This window comes from Neovison vison, chromosome 2, assembly GCF_020171115.1.
Source record: "Neovison vison isolate M4711 chromosome 2, ASM_NN_V1, whole genome shotgun sequence".
Lineage (NCBI taxonomy): Eukaryota > Metazoa > Chordata > Mammalia > Carnivora > Mustelidae > Neogale > Neogale vison.
Window position 1 is genome coordinate 223,990,725 of NC_058092.1, and position 13,628 is coordinate 224,004,352.

A 13,628-nucleotide genomic window follows, 5' to 3' on the forward strand; every position below is an offset into this window, starting at 1 on the left:
TTTAATCATCTATTTTAATTTTTTATATAAATTTCCAAGGCTCTGAATTGAAGACTATGAATTTTCTTCTGTCATAAATTATATAGTATGTTCATTATCATTTTTTAGAAATTCTGTAATTTCAACTTTTGTTTCACCTTTCTGTCAAGCTGATAGAGAGTTTTAAAATTTTTAAGTGGACAGGTATTAAGATAATAGAAAATATATATATTGGTCTCTGTCCTGGGTTCCTGGCACATAGGTCCTAAAACTCCTGTGACTTCCCAAGTGATAAGAGCACTAGGGCATCATTTGTTTTAATATATGGTTTTTGACCCCCCCCCCCCCCAGTTCTTGACAGAGTTCCTGAATCCCTTGGAATTTCCTGGGAGATTAACAGTGTGTTTTATTCTGAAGTGATCTTTGGTGGGTAAGCCATGATTAGAAGTGAGGGATTTTTGAACCCTATACCCCCTTTTCCAGAGGAGAAAGGGGCTGGAAATGGAGCTAATGTTATATAATGCTTATGTGATAAAGCCTCCGTAAAAATTCCAGAGGTACGGAGTTCAGAGAGCCTCCAAGTTGGTAAACACATGAAGGTGCTGGGAAAGTGAAGGCCTTGGTGAGAGAATGGAAGCTCCACCCCCACTCCCACAACTTGTCCTGTGTATCTGCATCCTTTATCGTATCTTTTTATAATAAACTGATAAACATAACCGTTGCCTTGAGTTTTGTGAGCTGTTCTAGCAAATAAATCTAAGGGAGAAGTCAAATCTCTCATTTGTAGACAAGTCCAACAGAAGTCGAGGATAATTTGGGAACCTATTACTTGTGATTGGCATCTAAAGTGGCAGGGCCATCTGTCTTACAGGATTGAACCCTTAACCTGTGGTGTCTGCACTGACCGTGGTTAATATCAGAATTGAATCATGGGACACCCATTCAGTGTTACAGACAATTGCCTAATGGGGGAAAACCTCATATTTCTGGTGTCAAGTGTTGTGAGTGTGGTAGTAATGTGAGAGTAAAGGAGAAATACACAGAAATAGTGTGTTTCTCCTAAACAAAAGGCTTTTTTGTGTGCCCGTGTGGCTCAGTAGGTTGAGTGTCTGACTGGTGATTTCAGCTCAGGTGTTGATCTCAGGGTTGGTTGTGAGTTCAAGCCCCGCATTGGGCTCCACACTGGGCATGGAGGCTACTTTTGTTTTTTGTTATTAATATGCAGTTTTATTATAATGTGGTTAGAGTGTATTCTTTATAATGCTTTCTTTATGTGATCAGTATTTATCAATACTCTGGGTATATTTCAGAAGGAAGTATATTATCACAGTATAATTTGATATATCAATAAGATCTACCTCACTGATCATGTTAATTAGGCTTTCTGTATCTGCTTGAACTGGTTCACACTGAGAGCGGCATGTTTCTGCTTTATTAGATTGCTGCTTTTATGATTTGGTACATGGATATTCATTACTCTTTTATCCTGTAACTGTTTTATCTTTGTTGTGAATGCTTTTTGCATTAAAATGTTTGTCACTTTTAATGCTTTGGTGCTTGAAATCTGCCTTGTCTAATATTAGGATCATGACCTTGTATTGCTTTCTTTTCCTGGTGCACCTTTGCCTACCCCTTTATTTTTAGCTTTTTTGGTTAACTTTGTTTTAGTTGTATTTCTGGTATACAGAATGTATCCAGATTTTTTTCTTTCAATAGATGAGTGAAGCCCATTCATATTTACTTATGATTATTATGTATAAGCGTTGTATGTATTAGATTTTATTTGTTGAGTTTGTTCAAATGATGTATTTTCCTTGCTATTTTATTTTAGTAATTGCTTTAGTTAGAAAATGTATTTTTCTTTAATTGTTTATCTTTGTACCTATAACTTTAAAAAAATGATAGTAAACATTCATTGAGCTTTTACAGTATACGAGGTACTTTGCTAAATGTTTTATACAGATTATCTTTTTTTTTTTTTAAAGATTTTATTTATGTATTTGGCAGAGAGAGACACAGTGAGAGCAGGAACACAAGCAGGGGGAGTGGGAGGGAGAAGCAACTCCCCACCGAGCAGGGAGCCTGATGCAGGACTCGATCCCAGGACCCCAGGATCGTGACCTGAGCCGAAGGTAGACGCTTAACCTATTGAGCCACCCAGGCACCCCAGATGATCTCTTTTGATCCTCAAAACTGACCTATGAGGCAGTTACTATTATTTTCCCAATTTTATGAATAAGAAAACTAATGCCCAGAGAGGTTAAGTAACTTGCCCAAAGTAACTCAGCAAGTCGTAAAGCCAGAATTTGATTACAGGGAGTATGACTCCAGAGCTAATGAATTTTTTTAAAACTGTATTTTTGTATACTTGACACCCAGTAAACTACACATATTTTGTGTACAATTCTTCCCACTTCTCCCCACCACCATTCTTCCCAGTGCCTAAACAACTGCTAATCACAATGTCATTTCTGTGTGTATTTTCTTTCAAAATGTTTATAGGGTTTGGTTTTTAATCTTTGGTTTTCAGAGTCTTAATGTGGTTTTCTTTTGATTTATCCTATTTAGAGTGAATTTCTTGAATTCTTGAATTTCTTGAATTCTGTAAATTTGTATCGTCAGTTGGATTTTGGAAGTTTTGGTATTATTCAGACTTTTTTTCTGCCCAGTCTTTTTTATTCAGTGATTCCAAATCTGCTTACATTAAATCATTTAAACTGTTCCACAGGTCCATGAACTTCTGTTCATTTTTGCTTTCCAGTCTTCTTTCTTTGTGTTCTTTATATTGGATAATTTCCATTGAGCTATTTTTAGGCTTATTGACTCTTTTCTCTGTCATCTCTTTTTTACCATTGAGGCCATCCAGTGAATTTATTTTATTTTTTAAAAAATTTTTAAAGATTTTATTTATTTGTCAGAGAGAGCGAGCACAGGCAGAGAGTGGCAGGCAGAGGGAGAAGCAGGCTCCCTGCTGAGCAAGGAGCCCCATGTGGGACTCGATCCTAAGCTGGGATCATGACCCAGACTGAAGGCAGCTGCTTTATCGACTGAGCCACCCAGGCATCCTGTGAATTTATTTTAAATATAGTATTTTTAAGTTCTAAAATTTTCATTTAGCTCTTTCTTACAGTTTCTATTTCTGTATTTCCTATCTTTTCATTTATTTCAAGTGTGTTTTTCTTTACCTCATGGAGCATAGTTATAGTTCCTTTAAAGTCTTTGTCTACTAATTCATACTTCGGCTTTATTTTGGTGCTGGGGTCTGTCCCTTGTTTTCACAGGCATTCAGCTTTGTTGGTTCAGACTCTAAGTTCTGTTTCATCTTCGATCAGCTCTGCTCTGCTTTCATCAGCTCAGCAACTCAATCCTTGGTTCTTCAGCTCAAGCCTCCACTACACTTTTGTAGGCCTGCCTCAAACAGGTATAGTTTAGGAGTTAAGCCAAGACTTGTGAGTGTTCATACTTAGATGTGGGGGGGTCCCTGTCTCCTGCTCTCCTCCCCTTGAGGTTTTCTCCACACCCTTCAGTCTTCCTGGCTCCTTGGGCCAGGAAGGGATTTCCATTGTTTTCACCACCTGCATTACTTCTAAACTGAGGGCCATCTTGAGGGCAAAGCCATGAAAGAGAAAAGGAAACTGGAAACTCCCCTTCAGGGTCGACTTCTCCAAGTTTAACCCCCTGCTAACAACGTACTTGCTTTTGTGTACTTTTCTGGGTCCTTAGACAGGGGGGCTCTGTGTGTATGTATGTGATGTATGTGTTTTGTTGGGAGTTAATAGTTACAAATGGATGAGCTATCAGGAAATTACACCCCCAATTATTGTGGTTTTATTTTTTCTTCATGCTGATGTGCATAGTTTTTGATGAGTGGGTTGGGAAATTGTAATTTACATATTACCTCTGTTATCTTGGTAATCAGTATTGAGTTCTTTCTCTGAATCCAGCCAAATGCTTTTTACTTTTTTTTTCCCTATATCATTTTCTTGACACACTGTTTTGTTTTTTTTTAAAGATTTTATTTATTTACTTGACAGAGAGAAATCACAAGTAGATGGAGAGGCTGGTAGAGAGAGATAGAGAGAGAGAGAGGGAAGCAGGCTCCCCGCTGAGCAGAGAGCCCGATGCGGGACTCGATCCCAGGACCCTGAGATCATGACCTGAGCCGAAGGCAGCGGCTTAACCCACTGAGCCACCCAGGCACTGTTTTGATTAGGTAAAAGAAATATGTTGTTCTTAGTTTTTAGCAGTTCTGCTATCTACAATTAAGGCCTGTTTTAAGAACCATTTAATAGTATATTTTTAAAAGATTTTATTTATTTATTTGAGAGAGAGCATGAGAGGGGAGAGGTCAGAGGAAGATGCAGACTCCCCACCAAGCAGGGACCCGGATGTGAGACCTGATCTTGAGACTCCAGAATCATGACCTAAGCCGAAGGCAGTTGCTTAACCCAACTGAGCCACCCAGGTGCCCCCATTTAATAGTAATTTTAAATAAAGACCTTATATTCAGTCTGTTAATCTGTAATGTAGGTAGGCCAGAAAAACCTAAGAGGATAATATGACAATAAATACTAGGAAAAAGCAGTCATAGCCACTATGAATTTTAAAGGGGAAAAAATGACAGTATTTTAGTATCTTTGTAAGAAATTAATGTTTTGGGGATGCCTGGGTGGCTCAGTGGGTTAAGCCTCTGCCTTCGGCTCAGGTCATGATCTCAGAGTCCTGGGATCAAGTCTTTCATCAGGCTCCCTGCTTCCCCCCTCTCTCTTTATCCACCTCTCTGACTACTTGTGATCTCTCTCTGTCAAATAAATAAATAAAATCTTAAAAAAAATTAATGTTTTTAAAAAATTTGTCTAGATAAAGGACACAAAGAGGTTCAGTCCTGAAATACCCACATTATTTTGATCGTATTTATTTTTATGTAATCAAGATTGTCATGAGATTTAAATGTTAATTTTTTTATTCATGTTTAAATGCAGTTGAAAACTCTATTTTAGTTCTACCCTTAAAAAACAAAAACAAAAACTCTGGACTATTTATTAATGACCCATAACCTAATGTGTGGATGGTGACATTCAAACTTCAATGCTTCGTGATGTTAACTTAAAATTTTTCCCATTTAGATGGTCTTCTGATTGTTGGCGTTCACTCGGCTAAGTTTCCAAATGAAAAAGTCCTGGATAACATTAAGAGCGCTGTTCTTCGATACAACATCACCCACCCCGTGGTTAATGATGCAGATGCCAGTCTTTGGCAAGAACTAGAAGTTTCCTGCTGGCCAACTCTGGTCATACTTGGACCCCGTGGAAATATGTTATTTTCTTTGATTGGAGAGGGACACAAAGATAAACTATTTTTATATACTTCCATTGCGTTAAAGTATTACAAAGACAGAGGACAGATCCGAGATAATAAAATTGAAGTAAAACTCTATAAAGATTCTTTGCCACCTTCACCATTGCTGTTTCCTGGCAAAGTAACAGTAGACCATGTTTCAAATAGATTGGTAATAGCAGACACTGGACATCATAGAATTTTGGTCGTCCGGAAGAATGGAGAAATTCAGTACAGCATTGGAGGTAAAGTTTGCTTCTAGTTATGATACATAATATATTTTACAGTAAAAAAGCTCAAGGAAATGTATTAAAATTGAAATTTATCAAGCTGGTTTTAGATCTAAAACAGGCTCATACTGACATCTACATAGTTAATAAAACGTGTTAAATACATTCTTATTAATCCTGCTTCCTCAAGTTGAATTGACATCTAGTAACATAATAGTCAAAAAGTAATTCATCTCTTTGCAATCCTGCTTTGGTAACATATGCAGCATTAATACATAAAGTAGGGGTTATCTGCATTACCAATGCAAATAAACTAGTCTTATTCCTAAGCCTGGTGCTATTCTTGGGATGCCTAGATACTGTTCTCCCAGCTCTGGAATTTTTCACATTTCTTCCCTTTTGTTTTTGTTTTGTTAGAGTGTATGTTAGTGTTTATGTTTCTTTTGTTTCAGCAATTTGATGTTTGAGTTGATGACAGGCAGTTATGAGAATTGTTGCTTAAAAATTATGTTTTGGTAGGTTCATTTAAATGGCTAAAAGTTTTTTAATTGTATAATTTCAGAATGATATAAATAAATATTTTCCTTTGTTAAACAGAAAAACCAGCAGTAAGCTCTTTCCCAAACCTGTTTTTAGGAATAATGGTATCTTGCAATAAATTGAAAGTTATCTACAATAATTTTTAAAAATTCTGTGGTCAGATACAATTAGGAAATATGGGTTAGGTGTTTAAGAGACATTTATTGGTGTTGGTGTCCCTCTACTCCTCAGTCTTTTACTTTGCTTATGTACCTCATAAATATTCAAGAGAGGTTATACCATACAATATTTAACAATCTAAAGGGACCATGATACTCTCCCTTTTTCCCACAGGAAACTCCCATTAACAACAATAATAGTATTATTAATAATAGTAATAATAGCAAACATATATATGCCTGGCATTATTCTAAGCACTTTACCTGTATTAATTTAGTCCTCACAGTGCTATAAGTTAGGTATATTATTACTCCATTTTACAGAAGAGAAATTGAGATATAAAGAACTTGCTTAGATCATTAGCTAGGAAGAGGTAGATCTTAAACTAAGTCACGTGGGCTCTTGAGTTCATGTCCTGAGTTCATACTACTTCTCTTACTAACCTCAGCAGAGTCCCGAAAGCATAGTTTGGGAGTGCTGACTTACAGGCTTTGTATGGCTTATTGTCTGGTCACAGAAATAACACTTACATGTTTTTATGTTGTGTACTCTCCACCCTTGAAACTCTGCATGTGTTAGAGACGTTGAGAAGTAGGCCATTAGACCAGAACCACTCTTTGTCTCTCCAAGCGTTTATAGGATATTACAGAACTTTGGGTCAAAGTGAAATAGTAAATATGCAGGTTTCTTAACCTGGGGCACATAGACTATTAAGAAATGCTTGAATGGCCCCCAGGATCTAGGAACCCCTTGAAATTTTTTGTGACATCTTAACAGGCATATATATTTTTCTAAGGAAAAGGTTTATAATTTTCTGTGTATTGCCAAAGGAGTATATCTTCCAAAATTGTTAAAAAATCATTCATCTAGATGTGAAAAGATTAAAATTATTTTTAATTCTTTCTAGTCCAGGTAGTAGATAATTAAAGTAGTTTAAAATATATATTCTCTTCTGATGTATGCTACTAAAGTAACCATTATCCAGTAAGCCCTGTCATTAGCAAAACTTAATCTTGAGAAAAATGTATCTTGAGAAATAGTTTTTAGGTGAAAGTATCAATGCTATTTATATTAAAATCCCAGCTTTCAATACAAATTTTATTTATTTTGGTTTGATTTATATATGTTGTAAGATGATTACCACAACAGGTTCAGCTAACATCCATCTTCCCCTACAGATACAATAAAAAGAAAATAAAGGAAAGAAAAATATTTTGGGGGGGGGGCGGTGTTGAGATAACTTTTTAAGTGGAAAAAATTGTCTTGTGGCAATCTTGTCTTTTAGGACCCAACCCTGGAAGAAAAGATGGAATATTTTCAGAGTCAACTTTTAATTCACCACAGGGTGTAGCCATAAGGAATAATATCATATACGTGGCAGATACTGAAAACCACCTTATAAGAAAGGTAATTTTCAATTTTAAGGAAAGTTTTAATCTTCTACTCAGAAAAAAAATGGCATTTGTGTGCTACATTAAATATTTCGAATGAGAGGGTGATACTTTAAACACTTCAAATCCTTCTTATACAGCTTTTTTCCCAGAGGTAACTGCTTTTGTTTTATTCTTAGGTAGCTTGTTTTTCTGTGTGTCAGCCTGTAGTTGTCACAGAAGACAAACCTGTCAATCAAGGTTTTTTTTTTTAATCCTTTTTTTCAAAGTGCCTAATCACCCTAAAACTCCTCATTTTGCGGTATTTTCCTAACCACTGTTTACAGAGTGATGCTATGTCCTTTTTTCAGTTAAATTTTCTCAAACCTAGAAAAAAAAAAATCATACCATTCCCACCTCCCTTCAGCTCTAATGCTTTGCCTGGAAATAATTATCAGTCAGTCTTAAAATTTGTTTTACCTCATTTTTAAAAATTATTTGTAAAGGATTTTATTTATTTATTTGAGAGCAAGAGACAGACAGACAAACAGTGACATAGCACGAGCAGGGAAAGGAGGCAGAAGGAAAGGGAGAAACAGACCTCCCTGCTGAGCAGGGAGCCTGATGCGGGCATCTGTACCAGGTTCCTGGTACAGAGATCATGACCTGAGCCAAAGGCAGATGCTTAGCTGACTGAGCCACCCAGGCACCCCTCGTTTTACCTCATTATAAAAGTTATATATGATTCTTATGTACTAAACATGAATTAATACATAAAGGTAAAAAAGGCTTGTACCATCTATTCTGGGTCCCTAGAGATAACTAACCATTGTTAAAATATTTGTCTTTTCAGTAATTTTCTACTCCTGTACAAATAAATTTATATTTAAAAGGCTGTCTCTAGAGAATCCTTTTTTAAACAAATGACATCATACTGTACATAATAATCTTCTGCAGTTCTTTCAAATTTGTTTTCCATACTAGTCACGTGAATGATAAGACTGCATAGTATCCCACCGTCGAAGTACTTAGTTATTTTAAACGTCTCATATTAATAAATATTTTGGCTCTAATGCATTGGCCTTTATGTTGCTGTCTATTTAGAAAATAATTAAGTTCATCTAACCCATCCTGCCGAAGCACATGGTTTCAGGTACTTCCTTGTTGTTCTCATTTTTTTCTCTGTATTGATATTTGTGCCGTTTGGCAATATTATCATGTAATATAATAGGAAAAAACATGTATAGAACTTGTATACCACTTTAAGGTAAATTTCCATGAGGTCACAAAATTTATTTTTACTGCTGAAATCTTAAGCACCTAGGACAGAGGCTGGCCCATTATAGGTGTTCAATAGATATTTGCTGAATGAATTTTTGAGCAAATAACCTATTTAGTGAAATAGTTTCTGAAGTGTGTATTCCTCTTAATTTGAAAACATCTGAGGCAAGGATTTTGTGGATTTGTTAATTAAAGCAGATTTATTCTTTATAAGTCTTAGAGACTTTGTTCTTAGAGACTTTAATATGTTAATATATTGTGAATACATTAGTTGGGGGATATATGTGCAGTATTTCTAAATTTATTTGACGGAAGAGTCTTTTTTAGGCAGACCTTTTTGTAGGATTAATGATTTTATGGTATGTCACCATTTCCTGCTTTGGGAAAAAGTGCCTTTCTGTTGTTACCAATCCTTAAAGGTCATTGTTTCTTTATCATTGTCTTTTCAGGGTTGTATATATGCTTCTATAATTCAGAATGGTGTCTTAGATATCTAACAAGGTGTTAAAATAGGTAGTTAGCCCACAATATTCAGAGTGTACTTTTTATAATTCTGTGGTTTTTTCTTGCTTTAGAATGTAATGGGTTTTAGAGTATTCACTGCATTTCAACTACATTTTAAGTAGCATAATCACAAAAATTTAGACTACATGAACTTATTTTTAAATTATATGACTTAGTTTAATGTCTGCAAAATAAAGTGAGATGGAATTATTATTTCTTCTTTTTTTAAATATATAAAAATACGGACTGTAGTTTACTTTTGTTTAAGGCCGCATTTGCAGAAGATTGATCATATATATTCATATTTCACAGATATCACTGTTTCATGCAGACCTGACTTTTGTTTAGAATAATTTCTTTAGAAATTTATAAATTCCTTTTTAGTCCCACTCTTGCTGTTCCCCTACATAAACAGACCTGTAGCCAGTCGTTCTGGCATGTTTGATTCACATCTTTCTATTTGTATATGACCTTGTAAGATATAACGTTTGCATGTGTTTTTCTAACAACTTTATTGTGATGTATTTTATATAGCACCCATTTCAGGTATACAATCTGAGAATTTTTAGGAAATGTACATAAGTTGTACAGCCATGACTGTAAGTTGTTTTTAGAACATTTTTAGTCCCCCATAAGAACCCTCATGCCCAATTACAGTTAATCCTTGTTTTTAGGCCCAGCCCTAATCTACTTTCTGTCTATAAATTTGCCTCTTTTGAACATATCATAGAAATAGAATCATATAATATATGGCCTTTTGTGTCATCTTTTATTCTGAGCAGTGTTTTTGAAGTTCATCTGTGATGTAGCTTATCAGCAGTTTATTCTTTGCATTGCTGACTGGCATTCCATTGTATAGCTGTGCCGTATTTTTTCCATCAGTTGATGGACATTTAGTGTGTTTCCAATTTTTTGGTTGTTATGAATTCATGTATAAGTTTTATGTAAAGACATATTTTCTATTTTTTTTAAAGATTTTATTTATTTATTTGACAGAGATCACAAGTAGGCAGAGAGACAGGCAGAGAGAAGGGAGAAGCAGGCTCCCTACTGAGCAGAGAGCCCGATGTTGGGCTCAATCCCAGGACCCTGGGATCATGACCTGAGCCGAAGGCAGAGGCTTTAACCCACTGAGCCACGCAGGCGCCCCATAAACTCATATTTTCATTTCTCCTGGGTAGATACCTAATTAAAGGAATTATTGAATTATATGTTTTATATTTTATGTTTAACTTCTTAAGAAACTGCTGAACTTTTCCACAGTGGTGGTACCTTTTTACATTTCTACCTGCAATATTTGTGGGTTCCATTTTTTCCAAATCTTCGCCATTATTTGTTATTTTCCATTTTTTAAATTCTAGCCCTCTTACTAGGCATGATTTGGCCTCTGTGGTTTTGTTAATTATTTTCCTAATGAGTAAAGATGTCAAGCATCTGTTCCCATCCTTATGGATCTCTTGTATATCTTCTTTAGAGAAGTGTCTGTTCAGATTCTTTACCTGTTTTTTAACCTGGTTGCATTTCTTCTAATTGAGTTGTAAGAGTTCTCTGTATATTCTAGATACAAATCCCTATGGGATATGTGATTTTTCAGACACTTTCTCACATTTGGTGGGTTGTCTTTTTCACTTTCTTAATCATATCTTTTGATGTTAAGAGTTTTAAATTTTGATGATTCCCAATTGTTTTCTTTCATTGCGAATGCTTTTGGTGTCTTATATAAGATTACATTGCCAAATGCAAGATCATGAAGATTTACTCCTGTGTTTTCTTCTGAGAATTTGATAGTTATGGCCCCTTGAGTTCAGTATTTGCTCCATTTTGAATTTATTTTTTTATATGATGTGAGGTAGGGGTCCAGCCTAATTCTTTTGAATGTGGATATCCAGTTATCCCAGAATCGTGTATTGAAGAGACTTTTATCTCCATTTTCCCCACAAAACATATAATTTTGTGAAATGTTTTTTTCTCCATTGAGTAGTCTTGGCAACCTTTAGAAAATAATTACTCATACCTGCATGGGTTTATTTCTGGAGTCAATTCCACTGGCATATCAGTTCTTATGCCTGTATCACAGTAACTTTTTTTTTTTTTTAAAGATTTTATTTATTTATTTATTTGACAGAGAGAGATCACAAGCAGGCAGAGAGGCAGGTGTAGAGAGAGGAGGAAGCAGGCTCCCTGCTGAGCAGAGAGCCTGATGCGGGGTTTGATCTCAGGACTCTGAGATCATGACCTGAGCTGAAGGCAGAGGCTTAACCCACTGAGCCACCCAGGCGCCCCTCACAGTAACTTTTAATAAGTTTTTAAATCAGAAAGTAGGAGTCCTCCCATTTTCTTCTTTTTCAGCATCGTTGTAACTGTTCTGAGTCCCTTTCAATTCCATGTGAATTTTAGGATTAGCCTATCCATTCCTGTAAAGTCCTGTTTGTTTCTCATGTAAATAATTATATTGTCTGGAAAAACAAATGGGAGTTTTATCTTTTCTCTTCTTATTTTTATACATCTTATTGTTGGCAAAAACTTCAAATGCCTTTAAACATTGGCAGTAATAGTATATGTCTTGTCATGCTCATAATCTTAAAGGGAATAAATTTTCTCCAGAAGTTTAATATTTTTTATAACTTTGGGAAATAAAATTATTCATGAGGCTAAACTTTCTATTCCTGGTTACTAAGAATTATTTTATAATTTTGTGAAATGCATTTTCTACATTTATTGAAATAATTTTTTGCCCTTGGTGTCTTGATGTAATGAGTTAAGAGATTTTTGATGTTCAGTCACCTTTTTATTCTTGTGATAAATCTTACCTAATCATGATATTTTTTTTAAAAGTCAAGTTGGATTTGATTATCCCAAATTAAATATTTTAAAAATTCATGTTCCTAAATTAAATGGCTGTATATTTTCTTATACTGTTCTCACCTGATTTTGGAATCAGGGTCACACCAGCTTCATCAAATGAGCTAATTAATTTTTGCTTTTTTCTCTTTTTTTTTCTTTTAGTAATTTGTCTAACATTAGAATTAATAGTTTTTGAATATTCATTAAAACTCCTCTTAACATCACCTGGACCTGTGGCTTTTGCAAGAGGAATTATTATAACTAGTCTTTGATACATCTCTCTCTTTTTTAAAAATTGTATTTATTTATTTGAGATAGAATGAGAGAGAGAGAGAAAGAAAGAGCACAAGCACAAGGAGCAACACGCAGAGGGAGAGGCAAACTCCCTGCTAAGCAGGGAGCCCAATGTGGGCTTGATCCCGGGACTCCAGGATTATGACCTGAGCTGAAGGCAGACGCTTAACCAGGTGCCCCAAGTCTTAAATACATTTCTTAAGTCAAGATGTATTTCAGGGACCCAGCTCTAGATGCCTATTGTATTTTTGCAGATTAGATTCAGTAAAAATATAAATAAGGTTACATTGATGAATATTCTTTACATTTTCAGGAGATTAAAGAATGGCCACTAAAAATAATGCAGGAGGATACTGCTTAACTAATTCAATGTAATTCACCATAATAACAGAATAAAAGATAATAACCATATGATTGCTTTGCTAGATTAGCTATTAAATGTTTTTAAATGTTTTTCTGTTTATGATAAAATTAGTAAACATGAAATGAACATCTTCAGTATGATAAAGGGCATCTATAAGAATCTTAGAGCTATACTTAATGCAAATTATTGAATGCCTTTCCTCCAAGATTGGTAACAAGGCAAGGATCCCCCTTCTCACCACACGTGTTAAAAATTATACTGGAAGTACTAGCCATTGTAATAAGGCAAGAAAAAGAAAAGGCATACAGGCTGCAAAGAACTGTCTTTATTTGTCTTTATTTGGTAATTGCATATCAGCTACGTAGAAAATTCTAAGAAATCTATGAGAAAAACTGCTTGAATAAGTCAATTTAGGAAGGTTGCTGATCAGTATAAAAAGATCAACAGTATTTTTATATACTAGTAATGTTTAGAATTTTATAATTTTATTTACAGTAATAGAAAATACAGGGAATAAGTTAACAAAATACATGAATTTTAAAATTTTATAATAATAAAACACAAAATAAATTTAACATTGCTGAGAAAAATTAATCCAGTGATTGGATTGGAAGGCTCAAGATTAAGATATCTAGTCTCTCCAAATTGACCTGTAGATTTAATGCAATCTCAAATAAAAATTCCATCAGGCTGTTTGTTTTGTTTTGTTTTAAAGAGAATGACAAG

At 34.9% G+C, this 13,628-nt stretch overlaps 1 protein-coding gene across 1 annotated transcript in view; it reads left to right on the forward strand.

Annotated features, from left to right (window-relative positions):
* Positions 1 to 13,628, forward strand: part of NHLRC2 (NHL repeat containing 2) — a 58,886-nt gene that overhangs the window by 16,387 nt on the left and 28,871 nt on the right. The window contains exons 3-4 of the mRNA XM_044240570.1: positions 5,106 to 5,561; positions 7,531 to 7,652. Coding sequence (XP_044096505.1) covers positions 5,106 to 5,561; positions 7,531 to 7,652 — 578 coding nt within the window. The remainder of the gene's footprint in view (positions 1 to 5,105; positions 5,562 to 7,530; positions 7,653 to 13,628) is intronic.